General features: G+C 39.5%; 2 protein-coding genes across 4 annotated transcripts; one reads left to right on the top strand and one right to left on the bottom strand.

Moving 5' to 3' along the window:
- Positions 1–688: 688 nt before the first annotated feature.
- Positions 689–3,886, bottom strand: LOC307030090 (uncharacterized protein). Of its 2 annotated transcripts, XM_079666304.1 has the most exons (10): positions 3,731–3,886; positions 3,598–3,633; positions 3,195–3,491; positions 2,797–3,117; positions 2,587–2,676; positions 2,351–2,372; positions 2,113–2,189; positions 1,816–1,843; positions 1,591–1,658; positions 689–1,068 (listed from the first exon to the last, which is right to left on the bottom strand). In XM_079666304.1, exons 1-10 carry the CDS (start codon positions 3,753–3,755, stop codon positions 998–1,000), a joined length of 1,035 nt encoding a protein of 344 aa, XP_079522430.1. In that variant the 5' UTR covers positions 3,756–3,886; the 3' UTR covers positions 689–997. The 2 variants fall into 2 exon arrangements, with proteins under 2 accessions (XP_079522430.1, XP_079522429.1); XM_079666303.1 differs by having other exon boundaries at positions 3,598–3,824.
- A 10,431-nt stretch (positions 3,887–14,317) lies between these two features.
- Positions 14,318–19,176, top strand: LOC307025821 (uncharacterized protein). Of its 2 annotated transcripts, XM_079660723.1 has the most exons (6): positions 14,318–14,447; positions 14,554–14,850; positions 14,928–15,248; positions 15,364–15,453; positions 16,111–16,177; positions 18,822–19,176. In XM_079660723.1, the coding sequence occupies exons 1-5, from the start codon at positions 14,369–14,371 to the stop codon at positions 16,128–16,130; spliced, it is 807 nt and encodes a 268-aa protein (XP_079516849.1). In that variant the 5' UTR covers positions 14,318–14,368; the 3' UTR covers positions 16,131–16,177; positions 18,822–19,176. The 2 variants fall into 2 exon arrangements, with proteins under 2 accessions (XP_079516849.1, XP_079516848.1); XM_079660722.1 differs by lacking the exons at positions 16,111–16,177; positions 18,822–19,176 and having other exon boundaries at positions 15,364–15,674.
- Positions 19,177–19,534: the final 358 nt, after the last annotated feature.

Raw genomic sequence — 19,534 nt, 5'->3', positions numbered from 1 at the left:
TTAAGAAAGTTCGATAAAGGGTTTATATTGGAAATCTGTTGTGTCAGTGGATTTTTCTACACTACCAGTATGTCTGACACAGGAAACAGAAGATGTGGGATGTTGAAGTGATTCCAAGAAGGCCACAGAGGCTCTGTTTATTACTCTGTACCACCTCCTTTGTGTCCCCTTGGAGCTAACTCAGCTTATTGGATCACAATCAATATAGAGAGTGTGAAAGTGATGAAGGGCCTTATAGGATTCCTCTCGTTTCTTCATCCAATCATCCTTCCTGGCCAAAATACTATTTGCTGCCATTTCTGCACTGCCTCTTAACAGCTCAGTGCTTATACCACAAGTCTGCTTCTGTTGGGGGTAAGGGTTCAATTCTCACAAGTACTTAAAGAGGCCCTATTATGCTTTGGGGGAGGGTTACCCCTTTCCTGTAGTGTGTTATATAGGTTTTTGTGAAACGCCTTCATTGGACTCTTTTGTGTATTTCCCTTACATAATGACAGCACTATGTAACACACGCCCTTCTATTGGCTAGCACTCACTCTTTTTTCAAATATTCACTTGTGTAATATATACAAAAGGTAATGTAACCCCTCTCAAATACAGAAAGGATCGATGTGGTTTTTGATTTGATTTGATTGGATTTATTTTTTCAATGTGTAAAACAATAATACAAACATTTAACATGAGAATTATTATACAATACAAAATGAAGCAGTGTCAAATTGATATACAAAAATATTACTGATTTTAAGTTATGTATAAACAAATGATACTAATTACACATCCGAAAAGGGGTGGGAAGAAGTTTACACTTATTTGATTTATTTGTATCCTACTCCTGCTTTATTGATTATCAATTAAAAAAATAATTTCATATTGAGACATTTATGAGGCACTGTACTTTCAAAAAACGAGTTCCTTCATCGAATTGAAAGATTAACATTCATTTCAAATGTGACTGAACCAAAGGGGGGCATCACAGGCTGGTGTTCCAGTTCAATCAGGGGAGATGTGGATTTCTTCTTTCCTCTCTGAATGACACGGCATACACTGGTCCTGCAGGTGGATCCTCTGTGATAAAGAAGTTCACAGGTTAATAGCGGGCTCTGTGGTAAATGATGGCGCTTATAACCAGCTGTAGGTAGTCAGAGAGCACAACATGCTATACATATCTGCACTGCTGCTAAAAATTCATATGTGGTTTTCCTGTAAGATGCGCCGAAGACACTTACAGAAAAATAGCTAATCTAAAACAATGCAGTATCATATTGTCTTCTAAGCTTTACTATTATAACTTGATTATTTATGTTCTGCCTTGTTCTTGTTGTAAAGCAAAGAAATCCAAGCAATAAGAACCAATTTGATTGGATTTGACTTTATTTCTCACACTGCCAACTGTGCGCTATATGAGAATAGTGCACAATAAGGATTTGACAGGACCTTAAGCCCAAAAAGTGTTTGAGTTGGCACACATCTGATCAAAGTAATCAAACTCATCATCATCCTCATCTACATGTTCGAAACCAAAGTCATCTCCTTGCCTTTAATAGGCAAAACTACTTATGTAATAACTCAAAGTAGGTTATCTCTGACCTGCAACACTGTAAAATCCTTCATGATCAGCAGAGTACGTGAAATCCTCCTCTCCTAGGTTCTGATAACTGAGGGAAATCAAAGTCTTTGTATTAAGAATGCAGACAAAATAAAATATAAGTATAACTATTTAACTAAACCGCTAAAGTATGACACAATAAATAATTACTTGCCACGAAAAATAACATGTAAAATATCCTTTGTAATAATATGTTATGTTCTTACTCTTCGTCCTGCTCCATGCTGAAAGAGTCTATTTAATGGGATAAAAGAAAGACAGAAAAGAGTGATACATTAGTTTTTTTAATTGTGACTAATTAAGTCACTACTCTTCTTCAAGAGTTGTGATGATCACATGAATGCTTGTAAAATCTTTAAAATGTTTTTGAAGACAAGTATGGAGGGCATTTTATCATTAAAGAGACCAGAAATGAGCTACATTATGTTTTCTGTCTAAGTCATCATCATTTCATTACCATCCCTCCAGAGTCTGCCTTTACGGTAAGTCCATTTTCAACCTACCAAATTGTGCGTCCAGATCCTCTTCCTCTCTCTGCACCTGCTGTTCCTCCGTCATGTCCGGCTGCTGGTCCGCTACACTGTAGGACAAACACTTTAATCAACTCAGAATGACAGATGAGCGGCTGAATTTAGGCGTGGATTCACTATACTTGAATTCACTGTAAACATCAAGCATCTAAAACAATGTCTCCAAGCACAATCCACTGAACATAGAAATGAAAAATGATTTCTCACTCACCATGAGTTGGAACCAAAGCCTCCTGAGATAGGAACAAAACAAATAGTTTTAAAGTCAAATAAAGCATTTTTACTGTATATGTTGAGGTTCTAACGATGTAACAAGCTAGTGTCATACAGAATATAAGTTATATATGAATACTAATAACAGATCTGTGTTAAGCTGGTCAGACAATGATAGCTTTATACTGCAAAAAATGAATGATTTGCATTTTGATTTCCTTCTGATGTACTGACCTTGTTTGTTGATCCACCACAGACACAGTCCCAGTAATATCATCAGGGTTGTCACTCCAAAAGTTGCAATCAACATAAAGATCAAACTTTCTGGAAAGGAAAAACAGACGTCATGGACTTTACTGTTTCATATGTTTTAACATTGGAGCCATCTAAAGCAAACATCCTTTTTACTGCATTTCTTTTACCATAAGCAGCTGACATTCTCACCTTTGACCTCGACTAATACTGTGTTATTTCCATGCACTGTTTTCTCGCCCTCTTGGATGCATTTGGATGGCAGCACCACACAGCTGTAATTGCCCGAATCCCTCACCACGGCACCTTCGATGGTGAAATTCGCCTCCATCCGGGCGACATGAAATGCTTGCACTTGGAGGATGGTCTCACTTCTCATCAGGTAAGAGTGTATGAGCTGACATTCACCGAGTGTTTGCAGGGGGCCAGAAACGATACACCTGAATGCCACATCGTCTCCCTCGTGGACATCGGACGGCGCAGCTACTGAAATATCTGCAGGGAGAAAATTGGCTGTGCAACAGGAAGGACAAAATGAGTGGAGAGAATTAACGTTGACATGAAGCTTTCATAGGGATAAAAGTCCTTACATATAACCACAATCTCAATGGGCTCTCTTTTCTTGGTTACTTTGGGAGGCAAAGTTTCCCTTGGGGAGTAGACACAGCTGTAGTTCCCACTGTGGTGAAGACCCACTCTGTGTATGGTGAAGGTGGAATCATTTTGATCTTGCTTCTGTTGCTTTTTCTCAATCCAAAGGTCGCCCTTACATAAATAAACAGTAACCTGGATCGGTTTATTTTTCCCAAACGTGCTGCAGGTCAAATGAAGGTCGCTGTTCTCGCTTATAGTTTTCTGCTGGGCCAGGATTTTTGCAGAAGAAATATCTGTAACATTGAGTTGAAACAGAGACAGTATGGATTAGCGATACAATGCAAATCAATCATATTGAGAATGCAGCCGACAGAGGGGAACATCTAAATGAAAGCTCACCATTAGTTTGGCTCGTGACCTGGTTTGCGAGAGCCCCTTCAATAAAAGACAAGTTACAAGTGAATCGTTGTACATGCATGCAAACGCTTACTCAATAATAACAACAAATGAAATCACTTGTAGATGTACTTACACAGAATGATGGTGATCGTATTCATGATTATAAGCAATGTGACACCTTTAGTCTCCAGAACAACTTGTGAGACCCAGTTGAAGACAAAAAGGTATAGGCTACACCCACAGACAAGTGAAAGAATAAACGTGCAGTAACTATTAATGAGCCACTTCCTGTTCATTCTGTGGTGTCTTGAGACGCTTGGAACCGTTTTAATCCAAAATTAAACACCATCAGGTAGAAAGGGGTCAAACATTTCCGTCTCTTCTGTTCCATTTCATAGCCAGTTTTTGCAGGACATATTCATTTTGTACATCACACAGTATCTGTTTGGCTGATCTCCTGCCATCCTGCAGATCGGCCACACAGAGGCTCTCAGTGAGCTTTCATTCAATTCATTAGCCAGGGGTTTCTTATCAGATGTGGCAGACAGCTAATACTGTCTGTCTGTGCTTCCCCGCCAGCATTCAATTAAATATGGGTTGAATTTTCTTGCAATTACATAGCTCGCCATCTGCGCTGATCTTTTTGGTATGGTCTAATAAGAATCCAACAGTGACATCCTGTACTGAGAGCCCATCCAGTTAGAGTATTTTAGCACTGATACTCAGTGTCTGTAGGAAATTGTGTATATTTGGTAGATTTATATGAAAAATGTGCATTTCATCCTTAACTGGAGCAACACTTTAGTAATCCCATGACTCCACATATCTTTAAAGTGGCACTATAATGCTAATTTTAAGGTTCACATTTGTATTTTGTGCCTCTACTGTGACTTGTCTCTATGCTTTAATGTTCAAAAGGTCTTTATTTTGCTCATACTGATATCCTATATTTCTATCATTGACCTTCTACTTTCCCCCTATGAAAGTATGTACTCTTAATATTAAAAATATAACGATCAACTAATCAACTATGTTATCAACAAAATAATTCAATAACATGCTTTAACCACTAGGCGGTTGAAGCACTCAGTGTTAACAAAATCTGTTTCCAGTTTAGTTTATGTTGGATGTATTTTGTTATCCACACATATATTGTTTTTATATTTGTAACACCAAACCGACAGAAAATATGGTCTTAACATGACCCAGTGCTCTAGTTAATAAAAAATATATTATCAATCATAATATTAAAATGAACTCTTATTTTGAAAATACAGCTTCCTGTATTCGAATGAGCTGCTCCGACCATTGGTCCTGACGGACTCCAAAAGTCCGACATTATACAATCAAACAAATAAATAAACACAAGGATAATTGTGTGTTATTGTTGAGTAAATAACAGTGTGTGGTTTAGAAAAGAATACAAAAGTAGAAGGAAAAAACGATGAAACAATACAGATTTCAGTATTCTCCCCATAACTGACGGCGACAAAAGTCCTACAGTACATTATTCAATTAAAATAAAGAAGTAAACACAATAAGTGTGGCTTGATATTGAGTAAGAAAAAGGTTGATAAACGCTGTGAGAATCGATCTGAGGAGAGCATTTAGCCGCAATCCCAACTCGTCTATTACCAATGTTCAGGGAGCTCTATGCAAGTCAATAGGACTCCCTGATAGTTGAAACTCGACGCTAAAGGCCCCCCCTTGCGTTGGAAAGTGACGACGGGGACCCTGACATAACGTCAACATAGGCCGAGTTGGGAGTGAGAATGTGTTGCATAGGTGTGCCCAGGGGAGTTCCAGATGAGCTTAAAGCTAGAAATCAGATCATGGCTGGGTTGGAATCCACATTTCTCTGGCCCACTGTAAATAAGAATGTTGATTGGATTAATTATATCTACTAAAATCAGCAAAGATTCATAAACCACACCAGAGACGCAATTAGGGGGCTGCGCGAACAACTGGAAAAAAACAGCCTGATGGCTTTGCAGAACAGAATGGCACTGGACATGATTTTTGGCAAATGTTTTGGAACATTGTGGTGTACTTTCATTCCTAACAATACTTCTCCTGGTGGGTCAGTAACCAGAGCACTAAAGGGACTCAATACTCTGAGCCTTGAGTTAGCAGACAACAGTGGAATAGAGAAAAACCTCCTAGGATATTTCTTAGATGGTCTGTTGGGTAAGACTCTGGAATTGAGTGGGATGAGAGCTATGTCAGGAGTGATTTCAATACTAGTACTGTGTGGTTGTTGATGCATTCCATGTATCCGCACCCTAGCAAACCAATGAAACTGTGATCACCACAGCCCTTTCCAGGGTACACGTTCAGGGTCAATTAACAGTTTCAAATGCTAACAGAACAAGAGGACCCAGCCCCATATAAATATTGTGTTAAATGATGATATGGTTTGAATGATGAGGATGTTCAAATGATGAGATTGTTCAAAGGATGAAATCATATGAATGACACATTTTATGTTTCACTATTCTAATATAGTGTATTCTTTTCTTAATTGTTGCTATTCAAAAATAGTTTGTTTCTTTTTATCATTTGTGAAAACAAGTGCCTTAACACTGAATGTAGTATAAGAACGATTTATGTGAAAGGAGGGAGTATAAAATGTTCTATACCAAGCTATTTGCTGCTATTTTTAAAAGTGACATTGAAGGTTTAAACTGGAAGCAATGCACAATGAAAACACTTTTCCTGTTTGATGAAGAATATCAATTCTTTGTATTTTTGTATTTTTGACGAAGGTTATGAATTATTTTCATTTTTTTGATTGTATATTTTTATATGAATTATGTACTATATATGAGAGTAACAAATGCGTCACTTCCGGGCAAAAATAACGGCTCCACCCACTTTTTGGGGAAAACAACGCTGTCGGCGGTCAATAGAAATTCTGAAGTTTTTGCCAATCCGATCAGAAATTTAAGAAAACAGGAGATTTTTGGATCTTCAAAGAGCCCGATTCCAATGGCCAGACAGGCAAACAATTGCATTAAGCCATTAGAAATCGACAATCGGGCTCGATATATTGTTAAATATAGCAGTAGGCTATCGATTTTCATAGATGAGAGTAACATTGTGACTTTACGGCCCCGCCCACTTTTGGGGGAAACAACGCTGTCATTTGAATGGCGATCGAGCCTGAAGCCACAGAGCTCTACTTTTACTGTCCTTTCTTCTTAGAGGAAGTACAGAAACACTGAACTCTTGATTATTTTTAATGTTTGAGGTGCAATAAACGACACAGCAGCTTTTTGGCATGATAAAACTATTATGTTCTGCCTTGCTCATGAGAGTAACAGCTGGAGAAATTACAGCCTCGCCTACTGATTTTTATTTAACCATATATCAAGAGTGATTGTCGATTTCCAATGATCGAATGTAATTGTTTGCCTGACTGGCCATCGTAATCGAGCTCTTTGAAGATCCAAAAATCCTCGGCTTTCAAAACAGTTTGATCGGATTGGCAAAAACTTCAGAATTTGTATTGACCGCCATTCAAATGACAGCGTTGTTTTCCCCCAAAAGTCGGCGGGGCCGTAATTTTTGCCCGGAAGTGACGTAGGTGTTACTCTCATTTAAACGTTCAGATGAAGAACTCATTGATTTCAGTATTATTTACATACATTGAAAGGTATGTAAGGAGGGATTGTAAAAAGGTAAAATCAATATAATACGTGAATATTAAATGAATGCACCATTTTATTTTGAAAAGCTTTATTTTGAGGGGAAACCCGGTTGTTTACATGACGTCACTTCCGGTTTTACGTTATCTTTACGTTATTTTCAGCTGTTAGAATGTATTAAATAAAAAGTCATGAATGAGAATATGAGGATAAAAGGCGTGTGGAGTTATACAACAAACACACAACGTCTAAATCCTCTTATTTGATGCAATATTATTAATCACAGAGGAACGAAGCCGGGAGGAAGATCCGCCCATCGTCGAAGCAGCCAATGGGAAGAGGAGAACGGAATCTTATATACACACTGCAGCACGCAGATCCTCTCTCTCTTTCACCCTGTCCAAAGCTGTTGACGTGCCTGTGTGATCCAATACAACGAAACTTTATTCAATTACTCATTTGAAGTTTCCTAGACTCCATTCGTCTCCTTTTTAACTTTCTACTGTCTGCAAACCAAAGAATACATCTTCAGTGTCCAGCGGCTTCATTGGCTGATCTCTGTGCAGCCTGGAGAGTCTCTGCATGTTCAACTGATGGCTCATTCAGGACTTCCTGGATGGCATCCTGAAAATTGTTGTCTTTGTCCACTGTGAAATGTGAACCTTAACATTTGCGTTATAAGGCCCCTTTAAAGATATGTGGTGCCAAGCTTTTACTTACATTTTGCTCCAGTTAAGGATGAAATGCACATGTCTCATATAAAGCTAGCAAATATACACCATTTCCTACAGACACTGAGTATCAGTGGCCAAAGACTCTAACTGGATGGGCTCTCAGTACAGGATGTCACTGTCGGATTCTTATTAGACTACACCAAAAAGATCAGCGCAGATGGTGAGCTATTTAATTACAAGAAAATCCAGCCCATATTTAATTGAATGCTGGCGGGGAAGCACAGACAGTCAGTATTAGCTGTCTGCCACATCTGATAAGAAACTCCTTGGCTAATGAATTGAATGAAAGCTCACTGAGAGCCTGTGTGTGGCCAATCTGCAGGATGGCAGGAGATCAGCCAAACAGATACTGTGCAGGGGAGGATCTAGAAAAATATTCATGGGGTGGCAAGAGGGTGGCAGGAGATTTTGAGAGGTGGCATCCCCTTGCAGAAGTATATGCTGATTTAATCGCAGTCATATCAATTAATGTTAACTTGGAAATCCACAATATTTATTTTAACTCAATAACATTAGGTGACATTATTGTGGCACATCAGTAAAGCCTTAAATATAAATATAAGGTGGCAGACATAATTGAATGAATTTCAACTGAACAATAACTGAATGAGTTTGTCTCACTCTTCGACCAGCAGGGGTACCAAATCTATGCAGACAGCTGCAATAAGTACATTAATTAATTGTCTCGTCGATGTTTGCCTAAATGTATATGATAATATTAACAATCATATTATTCCTATCAGCTGTCAATCACTGTTATGATTCACATATTCAGTGTCATTATTAAATAAATTATATATATTGGAGGAGTTAGTGATGAATGTTCCTCAAGATGCTTGCTCACCCTCCTTCAAATTTGAAAGACAAGTAATTACTATCATAAATCAAAAGAATCAAAAGAACAGTTCAGCGCCCCACAACTTCATTGCAAACAGTTGCAACCTTGACTTTACATCAGAAAGAACAAACATTAAAGAAGTGACTAACTGCATCAGTAAGGGTTAAAAAAACGTGTAGTCAGCTAAAACATATACATCGCTGCAGTAAATTATTAACCAGTGGAAAGTCCTTACCTACTGGCCTAGTTAAATCAAAGTGGTTACTTTTTTTTGGCTGGGCAGTGTAGTTTTACATACCGTCTTATTTGACTTTCTCAGGACTTAAAACTGTTTTTTGGGGGCAGACCCCCACAAAGAAAAAAATATATACACACGTAAGGTCGTCATCTTAACAGTTTTTTTATGCTCATCGAGTCATCCGTGAGCAGAGCATCAAGTTGGCGCCTAACAGCTGAATGTGGCGATTACCATCTTGTTCAGCAAAACGCCTCACAAACTGATTAAGATCTAAAGCCATGGTGCGTTTTGATTCAATGCTGAGTACAGCCTGAAGAACATATCAAGGATTAAAAAACTAATTTCACAACAGGACTTAGAAAAGCTTGTCCATGCTTTTATCTTTAGTAGACTCGACTACTGCAATAGTGTATACACAGGGCTGACAAAGAAATCCATCAGAAAGCTGCCTGCAGCTGATTCAGAACGCAGCTGCATGTGTCCTCACTTACATAAAAAGAGTGGATCACATCAGTCCGGTTCTGAAGTCTTTACACTGGCTCCCAGTCGGCCAAATAATTGATTTTAAAGTACTGTTGCTAGTTTTTAAATAATTACATGGTGTAGGCCCAATTATATCAACGATCGCCTACATAATTACGAGCCCTCAAGGTAGGGTTGCCACCATTCAGAAATAGAAATAAGGAACACTCCTCACGCCGCGCGGGTGTCCGAAACTCCTGAAATGCATAGAAATATATCTATTTTTTATATGAACCAAAATGCTTTGATTTAAATAATTGACATGATTTCACATACCATAATAGCCTCTGGGCCCTGGGGTCACTTGGTGGTCAGTAAGGAAGGGGTAGTCAAGAAAGCATTTACTGTAGTCATACTTAGTTTAAAGTGCTTTATTAGCAATGAACTTGTAAACTTGTATGTTTAAATACATACTGTGCATAGGCTGAACTAGCCTGAACCTGAGAACAGCACCTAATTTAAATAAGCTACAATAGAATGTGCTTTAAGTGTAACATTTGGGAACAATTAAACTTAAGGCAGAAAACAATTAAATGAAACACACTTGTAAACTTGTTACGGGTGATTAGACTGACCTAGGCTGAACTTGAGCATATGCTAGTCTGTATTATATGCATATAAAGTGCTGTAACAGCTGTAACAAAGCCTGCCTGAGGACTCTTTTACGAATCATCTTAAAATGAAACACTTTTGTGAACCTGTTATGATTATCTGATTGAACAAAATGACAAATGAAAAGATTGATAACATCACTCCCTGAGCCAAGTCTGAACCTGGCCGCATACCCTCTGCTTCATAACTGGGAGCCACCAGTGGAGTCAAGATACGCCTAAAGAAAGTGCATAACATAAAACTAATAAACAGATAAAAAATAAAGTGCATAGCTTCCCTCAACTCCTTTATGTCCTTTTTTTGTTAGAACAGGTTTAAACAGTCCCCTCTCTTCCTCACTTCTTCTTCCAGGAGTACTTCTTGTTACTTCTTGCAGCACTGAGCAGCTCCTTGTCTTTCAGAGCTGTGGTGTGGAACTCTGGACAGGTCTGCTCAAAGTTCAGAGTAATGAGGAGCTCACTCCTGATGAGCTCCACTGAGCACCTGCTCCTGCAGTCACTCCACTTGTTGGTCATTCTGGAGAAGATCCTTTCCACGTATCCAGTGGATGCTGGGATGCTCAGGATGTGTCTCATGATGGAGAGCATGTTGGGCACATCCACTTCTTTAAACACAGCCATCCACCTCGCAGCCACACCCTTGGACTTCCATGCATCAGAATATTCTTCTCTGAGCCTCCTCAGGATTGTATTGGCTGTGGTGCACTCATCGTAAAGCTCATTCATCTTCAATTTATTGATGAGGTTGAGTTTGGTAGCCACCTTCTCAATTTGATTAAAGGTCAGGTTGCCATGTTGGAGTAAGAGAGGCTGCAGTGAGAAGAGCCAGTTCTCTTCGGAGAAGTCGAACCATTTCTCAACATATGAAATGGCTGTATTGAGGAATGCAGTGAATTCGGCCCTTGCCATGTGTGCGTCATGAGGGAGGAGGCGCTGCAGCTTTTGCCTTGTTAGGTACCCATAGAACTGGTCGTCTCGTCTCTGTATGAGCTTTTGCCTGAATTCATCCATGATGGAATACAACTCAACACAGGTGGTTCTATTGCTCTCCAGGCTCTTTACTACTTCCTCAAAGAGGGAGAGTATATTGTTGCAGAAAAGAAGGTAAATCTCCACAATGTCTTCATCTTCCACAGTTGAGTCTCTGTTGAGCTTTAACAAAGCTTGCACTTGCTTGGGACACTCGTCTCCTAGACTGATGAAGTACGACTTCAGTGCAGTCCAGGTCTGCATCAGCCGATGGATGGCTGGATTGAGGGAGAGCCACCTGGTTGTCACATGTCGTAGGATCTCTTGGAATTCAACGTCACAAAACTCACAAAATTCTTTGAGTGACTCTCTTCTTTTTGCTGAAATGGAGAAGTGGCCATAGACCTTCAGCACAACATTCTCCACATCTACAGTAAGCTTTTCAAGGGCGTGCTTCACTGTGTTGTGCACTATGTGGGCATGGCAGTTTCCTCGCAGCAGATCGTTTTGTTTTCTCTTCAGGTTGGTGAAAACAGAGTTGTGAATACCATAATTGACATTTGTGTTGTCAGCACTGAATGCAGTCACTTGATCCATTGACAAGCCAAATTTCTCAAGGGATTGTTCCAGGAGAGCTACAATCCCAGCAGCTGACTCATCTGGATTCTCTATGAAGTCCAGCATTTTGTTGGTGACACCAGACTCTGGAGTGAAGTACTGGACAGCAAGGGGAAACATCTTCCTGTTCCCTTTATTGGAAGCATCGGTCTGTATGGAGAATGGGAGGGGTGGTGATGTTAAGATCTTGATAACATCACCCACTGCCTTCGGGGCCAGGACGTCTTTCACCAGTGCCTCTTGCTTTGTTCTCCCCAAAGTCATCTTCTTCACCATTTTGGAATCAGATAGAGTCTTTTGATTGAGCTTGTGTCCACAGTCAGCACTGTTGTAGCTGAGGTTATGTTTTACTGTGTGGTATACCTGTGTCACCTCAGCTGCAGTAATCTAGAGGGGGGAATGGGATGATGTCAGATTATTACTTTCATATTGTTGTCACTATTTATTTTATTTATCAATCAATCAATCAATCAATCGTATTTATTCACAGTAGGCCTATTTATTCACAGTATTTATTTGCTGTTAATCTATTAGGAATAATTTCAAATGAGCAGCATTAGCATAACAACATAAGAGTTCTGATTCTGAATCAGAGATGTTCTTTATGGTTACATTTCATTCTATATTGATAATATTAAATACACGTTTATTTAATAGACTTTAAAATCATATCGGTATGATATGGGACCAGGGGTGGGTAGAGTCTCTACCCACCCCTGGTCCCATATCATACCGAATCAATCTCAGGAGATGTTTCAGCTATGAAGAACTGTGACACTGGTGCTTGGCTCCTTTGTGTTCTGATATTTCTTGAGTGGAGATCCCCGGCTGCGTGCTGTTTGACATCAGACAGCCCACCGTGCGACACTGAAAATGTTCTGCGACATGCTTTGCAATTTGCCTTGTAGTCATCTTCAGGGACCCTATCAAGCCACTGGTTTGCCTCTTCCCATTCTCGTCTGTATTTCTGTTGTCGGTGTTTCCTCTTTTGAGGACGAGGTGGCGTATCTGAAGACATCTTGCATTTGTTTTTAAAAATCACGCCGCGACAGAGCGGCGTAATGACGTAACGTAGCGAGCGTAACGACGACAGGCAGCGCAAAGGGGCCGGGCCGGGCTGACAGGCAGACAGACAGGATTTGGCACAGAGGCAGAGCAGAGAGGAGAGTCCGCGGAAGGTCTTGCGCACCTCCCGCCAACATATTTTGCTGTTTTTAATATGTCCTGTCCTTTATTTTGTTCATTATTGTTAGTTCAGTGTTCACGTGTGTGTGTGACAGACGTGCATGGGACAGATTGTGAAAATACGGGACAAACTGCGTTCCGTATTGGTTCAATACGGAACGCAACATTTAATTCCCAATTCCGTAACAAATACGTATTTCAATGAACAGGTGGCAAGTCTACCTCAAGGTGCCTCAGGTCTTCTGGGACGGGTCTGCTATCGGTTCCGAGAGTAACAGCAAAACATGGAGAGGCAGAATTTTGCTGTTATGCCCCGACACTCTGGAACAAACTACCCAAATCATGCACGTCCGCAGAAACGCTTACTATTTTTAAATCGAGACTAAAAACATATCTCTTTGCCGCTGCTTTTAATTGAGCTGCTATTCGAACTACAGTATGCCTTTTAAACATGTATTGTATACCTGTGGTGTTTACTTTTTGTTATTTTATTATCTTTGCTTTGTAATGCCTGTTGTAAAATGCCATTATATAATGTGTTTTTACTGTATTTATTCCTAAAAAGTATTTTAATTTGTTTTGTAAAGCACTTTGAATTGTCGCGTACAGAAAAGTGCTATATAAATAAACTTGCCTTGCCTTGCCTTACAGCCAAACTTGACAGGCTCTTCTCTGTCATTGTAGACCGCAAATACCTCATTCTTTCCGTCTACTTGGATCCGAAATGCTTCTCGTTTTGCGCTGTCCCTCCGTTCAAATACAATCGCCGCCAATCATATTTCCAGGCTCGCGCCAGGGCCGGGGGAGGGGTTACAAAGCTCGCGTCTTGTGCTGCATTCACTTGCACTCGGACATTAGAGACTTTCTCTCATAAATGTCCGATGAGCCACAACTTTTCTTTCAAAACAAAGCTGCCAACTGGGGTGGCAGCTGGGGTGGCAAGGCATTTTTCTGAGGTGGCAGCTGCCACCCCGTGCCGCCCCGTAGAACCGCCAGTGATACTGTGTGATGTACAAAATGAATGACCTTCTAAAGGTATCAGTGAATTTGTTCTGTTCTTTTGAGAAGAAGTTATGTCCTGCAAAAACTGGCTATGAAATGGAACAGAAGAGACGGAAATGTTTGACCCCTTTCTACCTGATGGTGTTTAATTTTGGATTAAAACGTTTCCAAGCGTCTCAAGACACCACAGAATGAACAGGAAGTTGCTCATTATAGTTACTGCACGTTTATTCTTTCACTTGTCTGTGGGTGTAGTCTATACCTTTTTGTCTTCAACTGGGTCTCACAAGCTGCTCTGGAGACTAAAGGTGTCACATTGCTTATAATCATGAATACGATCACCATCATTCTGTGTAAGTACATCTACAAGTGATTTCATTTGTTGTTATTATTGAGTAAGCGTTTGCATGCATGTACAACGATTCACTTGTAACTTGTCTTTTATTGAAGGGGCTCTCGCAAACCAGGTCACGAGCCAAACTAATGGTGAGCTTTCATTTAGATGTTCCCCTCTGTCGGCTGCATTCTCAATATGATTGATTTGCATTGTATCGCTAATCCATACTGTCTCTGTTTCAACTCAATGTTACAGATATTTTTTCTGCGAAAATCCTGGCCCAGCAGAAAACTATAAGCGAGAACAGCGACCTTCATTTGACCTGCAGCGCATTTGGGAAAAATAAACAGATCCACGTTACTGTTTATTTATGTAAGGGCAACCTTTGGATCGAGAAAAAGCAACAGAAGCAAGATCTATATGAAACCACCTTCACCATACACAGAGTGGGTCTTCACCACAGTGGGAACTACAGCTGTGTCTACTCCCAAAGGGAAACTTTGCCTCACAAAGTAACCAAGAAAAGAGAGCCCATTGAGATTGTGGTTATATGTAAGGACTTTTATCCCTATGAAAGCTTCATGTCAACGTTATTTCTCTCCACTCATTTTGTCCTTCCTGTTGCACAGCCAATTTTCTCCCTGCAGATATTTCAGTAGCTGCGCCGTCCGATGTCCACGAGGGAGACGATGTGGCATTCAGGTGTATCGTTTCTGGCCCCCTGCAAACACTCGGTGAATGTCAGCTCATACACTCTTACCTGATGAGAAATGAGAACATCCTCCAAGTGCAAGCATTTCATGTCGCCCGGATGGAGGCGAATTTCACCATCGAAGGTGCCGTGGTCAGGGATTCGGGCAATTACAGCTGTGTGGTGCTGCCATCCAAATGCATCCAAGAGGGCGAGAAAACACCGTATGGAAATAACGCAGTATTAGTCAAGGTCAAAGGTGAGAATTTCAGCTGCTTATGATAAAATAAATGGATGTTTGCTTTAGATGGCTCCAATGATAAATCATATATTTTGAAACAGTAAAGTCCATGACGTGTGTTTTTCCTTTCCAGAAAGTTTGATCTTTAGGTTGATTGCATCTTTTAGAGTGATAGCCCTGATGATATTACTGGGACTGTGTCTGTGGTGGATCATGAAACAAGGTCAGTACATCAGAAGGAAATCAAAATGCAAATCATTCATTTTTTGCAGTATAAAGCTATCATTGTCTGACCAGCTTAACACAGATCTGTTATTAGTATTCATATATAACTTATATTCTGTATGACACTACCTTGTTATATCGTTAGGACCTCAACATACTTTATTTTACTTTCAAATTATGTTTATTTTTTCCTATTTCAGGAGGCTACTTTGATTACAACATGCCCTCTAATTTGCAACGCCTCCATTTTTGTCTTCAACATTTTTTAAAAGACTTTTACATGCAATCATGTGATCATACTAACTCCTGAAGAAGAATACTAGCTCCAAATATTTTTGTCAATTAGGTTATTAATGTCTTGTTGTCAAAGCACTATGACTTCTGTAAGAAAAGTGCTAAACAAACATATTATAAACAATTGTTGATCAGCATTACATTTACAAATATATAGTCACAATAAAAAACAAACTAATTTGTATCACTCAGCAGGACAAAGAGTAAGAACATAATTTTAATACTAATTATATTTTAACTGTTATTTTTGGTGGCAAGTAATAATTTATCGTGTGGTCGTACTTTAGTACCACCACATAATAAATAATGATTAGCAAAATAAACACATGTTTCTTTTTTTAAATACTACTATTTCCCTCAGGTATCAGAACCAGGAGATGAGGAGTTCACATACTCTGCTGATCATGAAGGAGTGTACAGTGTTGCAGGTCAGAGATAACCTACTTTGAGTTATTACATAAGTAGTTTTGCCTATTAACCCTTTGGAGTCAACCGTCACGCCGGCGTGATCAGATCACATGACCTGTTCAAGCCGGTGCCGCATAAAAACAACAGTCCGGACCCAATAAACACGGAGATACGATGATATCATATAAAGTTAATACATTTCAAAAGTATGAAAAATGGAGGCACATATTTGAATATCTTCGCCGTATTTGATCATTTTACGAAACGGAAAATACTGGAAACTGTAGATCCTGCTCAACAGGAGCAGTTGAAGCAGTTGAGGAACATTGCCCGTCTCCGCCCATCAATCTCCTCCTCTGCTGCTGAAACCCTGATTCATGCATTCATCACTTCACGACTCGACTACTGCAATAGCATCCTCTATCTATGGCATACCATCCAACCTCCTCAATAAACTCCAACATATCCAGAACTCTGCTGCCCGCCTCCTCACCCACACCCGCTCCCGAGACCACATCACTCCCGTCCTCCAGAACATCCACTGGCTCCACATCCGTCAAAGAATCCACTTCAAAGTCCTCCTCATTACTCACAAAGCCCTCAACAATCAGCCTCCCCCCTACCTCACAGACCTGCTGCACCACCACACCCCTTCCCGCTGCCTCCGCTCATCAGAAGCCAACCTCCTATCCATCCCCACCCGCACCAATCACCGGGCCTGGGGGGACAGAGCCTTCTCCGTCGATGCCCCCTCCCTCTGGAACTCACTCCCACAACCAATCAGAGACTGCACCGACCTCACCACCTTCAAAAAACTCACAAAAACTCACCTCTTCAATCTGGCTTTTAATGTGTGATTGTTTTTGTATTATTTGACTTTAACTTTAACTATATGTATTTGTTGTTCCTTTCTTCTCTTTTCTTTTCTCTTCACTATTATCTGTAAAGCGTCTTTGAGCACCTGTAAAAGCGCTAACAAATTAAATCTATTATTATTTAACAGGATGTATATGTGTATTTCTGTCGAAAGTACTGGCTTGAAACTATATGGCAGTCTTTGTTTCATGCAAAAAGACCCAATAAACACGGAGATACAATGATATAAAGTTAATACATATATATTTCAAAAGTATGAATAATGGAAGCAGATATTTTAATATCTTCGCCGTAATGGAACCTTTTACGAAACGGAAAATACTGGAAACGATAGATTCTGTTCAACAGGATGTATTTACCAGGGAGGGGGTGAGGTAATCAGGTAAACGGAGTGATACGAAGCGAGACGAAAAGAGACGAAGAGGGACGGCGGGAACCGAAGAGAGACGGCGGGTAATGGAGAGAGCCGAAGATATACGAAGACAGGCGGCAGGACACGAAGAGAGACGGCGGGAAATGGAGAGAGACGAAGATATACGAAGACAAGCGGCGGGAGACGAAGAGAGACGGCGGGAGACAGCGATTGAAGTAAAGTGACAGACAAACATTGAGAATTTAGATATAGTTAGATAGATTTAGAGTTTTGAAGATTCAACTATGATGAAGAGAACTCTGAACGTGAGTCAAGCTATAAGCTTGTTTTTTGACATGGAGGAGGAGGAGGAGCCTGTGATGTTGCCCTCTGTGTCGTAGTTGACAGAAACTGCTTTGAAGCATGGCACAGATAAAGACAGAAAAAACAGATTTTTGTACATAATGTGTATATATATATTTGTATTATATTTATAATAACACTTTTGCCTTATCAGAATGAAATCCCATGTACATTATTTAAGCTTTTAAATGTTTTGTTGTGCCTGTTTTCACTTTTGACAGAACTTGAGAACCTGTTATTTGTTCATAAAATGTGTATATAGGTTCATGCAACCTCAATCAAACTTTCACATTATCATAGTGACATCCCATGTATATATTTCCAGCTTTCAAATGGTTTGGTTGTGTATGTTTGTGTTACCTATATGAAAAATAATATCATTTTCAAAATCTGCTTTTACAATTTTTTGTGACATTGGGTCCAAAATGTCCATATAGTATCTCAAAATGAAAGAAATAACTATCAGGTTATATAGGTGAGGTTGTCCTTAAAAAAAAAGATACCAAACATTGACATGCCAAACATTTCTTAATGGGGTTTAGTAAGACAAATCAAAAGTATTTGAAAACGGCCAAATTAGCCCAGGACTCCAAAGGGTTAAAGGCAAGTAGATGACTTTGTTTTCTAACATGTAGATGAGGATGATGATGAGTTTGATTACTTTGATCAGATGTGTGCCAACTCACCCACTTTTAGGGCTTAAGGTCCTGTCAAATCCTTATTGTGCACTATTCTCATATAGCGCACAGTTGGCAGCGTGAGAAATAAAGTCAAATCCAATTAAATTGGTTCTTATTGCTTGGATTTCTTTGCTTTACAACAAGAACAAGGCAGAACATAAATAATCAAGTTATAATAGTAAAGCTTAGAAGACAATATGATACTGCATTGTTTTAGATTAGCTATTTTTCTGTAAGTGTCTTCGGTGCATCTTACAGGAAAACCACATATGAATTTTTAGCAGCAGTGCAGATATGTATAGCATGTTGTGCTCTCTGACTCACTACAGCTGGTTATAAGCGCCATCATTTACCACAGAGCCCGCTATTAACCTGTGAACTTCTTTATCACAGAGGATCCACCTGCAGGACCAGTGTATGCCGTGTCATTCAGAGAGGAAAGAAGAAATCCACATCTCCCCTGATTGAACTGGAACACCAGCCTGTGATGCCCCCCTTTGGTTCAGTCACATTTGAAATGAATGTTAATCTTTCAATTGGACGAAGGATCTCGTTTTTTGAAAGTACAGTGCCTCATAAATGTCTCAATATGAAATTATTTTTTAAATTCATAATCAATAAAGCAGGGGTAGGATACAAATCAATCAAATATGTGTAAACTTCTTCCCACCCCTTTTCCGATCTGTAATTAGTAGATCACTGTTTATACATAACTTAGAATCAGTCATATTTTTGTATATCAATTTGACACTGCTTCATTTTGTATTGTATAATAATTCTCATGTTAAATGTTTGTATTATTGTTTTACACATTTGAAATAAATCTAATCAAATCAAAAACCACATCGATCCTTACTGTATTTGAGAGGGGTTACCTTTTGTATATATTACACAAGTGAATATTTGAAAAAAGAGTGAGTGTTCATGCCATTTTGTACAATCAGTGTCTTATAAAGTGTGCAACAGTTTGTTAATAATAATCAAGACTGCAGCTGGTGTAAATTGTGTTGATTGAGATGATTAAACATTTTACAAAAAAAATCTGTATCTTTGCATATTTGTTTATACAAGGGGTATCACAACATACCGGTATACTGACGATAACT

This window comes from Notothenia rossii (assembly GCF_949606895.1).
Source record: "Notothenia rossii genome assembly, chromosome: 2".
Classification (NCBI taxonomy): domain Eukaryota; kingdom Metazoa; phylum Chordata; class Actinopteri; order Perciformes; family Nototheniidae; genus Notothenia; species Notothenia rossii.
The sequence above is the reverse complement of the archived record's forward strand: the minus strand, read 5'-3'. Positions and strand labels throughout refer to the sequence as shown.

Bases quoted from the DNA above. Each gene is read 5' to 3' on its own strand.
- LOC307030090 (XM_079666303.1), bottom strand. From the start codon at position 3,676: ATGCATGTACAACGATTCACTTGTAACTTGTCTTTTATTGAAGGGGCT. The intron at 2,677-2,796 runs GTGAGAATGTCA...TTTCCTTTCCAG, and splicing joins AGTATTAGTCGAGGTCAAAG to AAAGTTTGATCTTTATGTTG. The intron at 2,373-2,586 runs GTCAGTACATCA...TTCCTATCTCAG, and splicing joins GTGGTGGATCAACAAACAAG to GAGGCTTTGGTTCCAACTCA.
- LOC307025821 (XM_079660722.1), top strand. From the start codon at position 14,369: ATGCATGTACAACGATTCACTTGTAACTTGTCTTTTATTGAAGGGGCT. The intron at 14,851-14,927 runs GTAAGGACTTTT...CCTGTTGCACAG, and splicing joins CATTGAGATTGTGGTTATAT to CCAATTTTCTCCCTGCAGAT. The intron at 15,249-15,363 runs GTGAGAATTTCA...TTTCCTTTCCAG, and splicing joins AGTATTAGTCAAGGTCAAAG to AAAGTTTGATCTTTAGGTTG.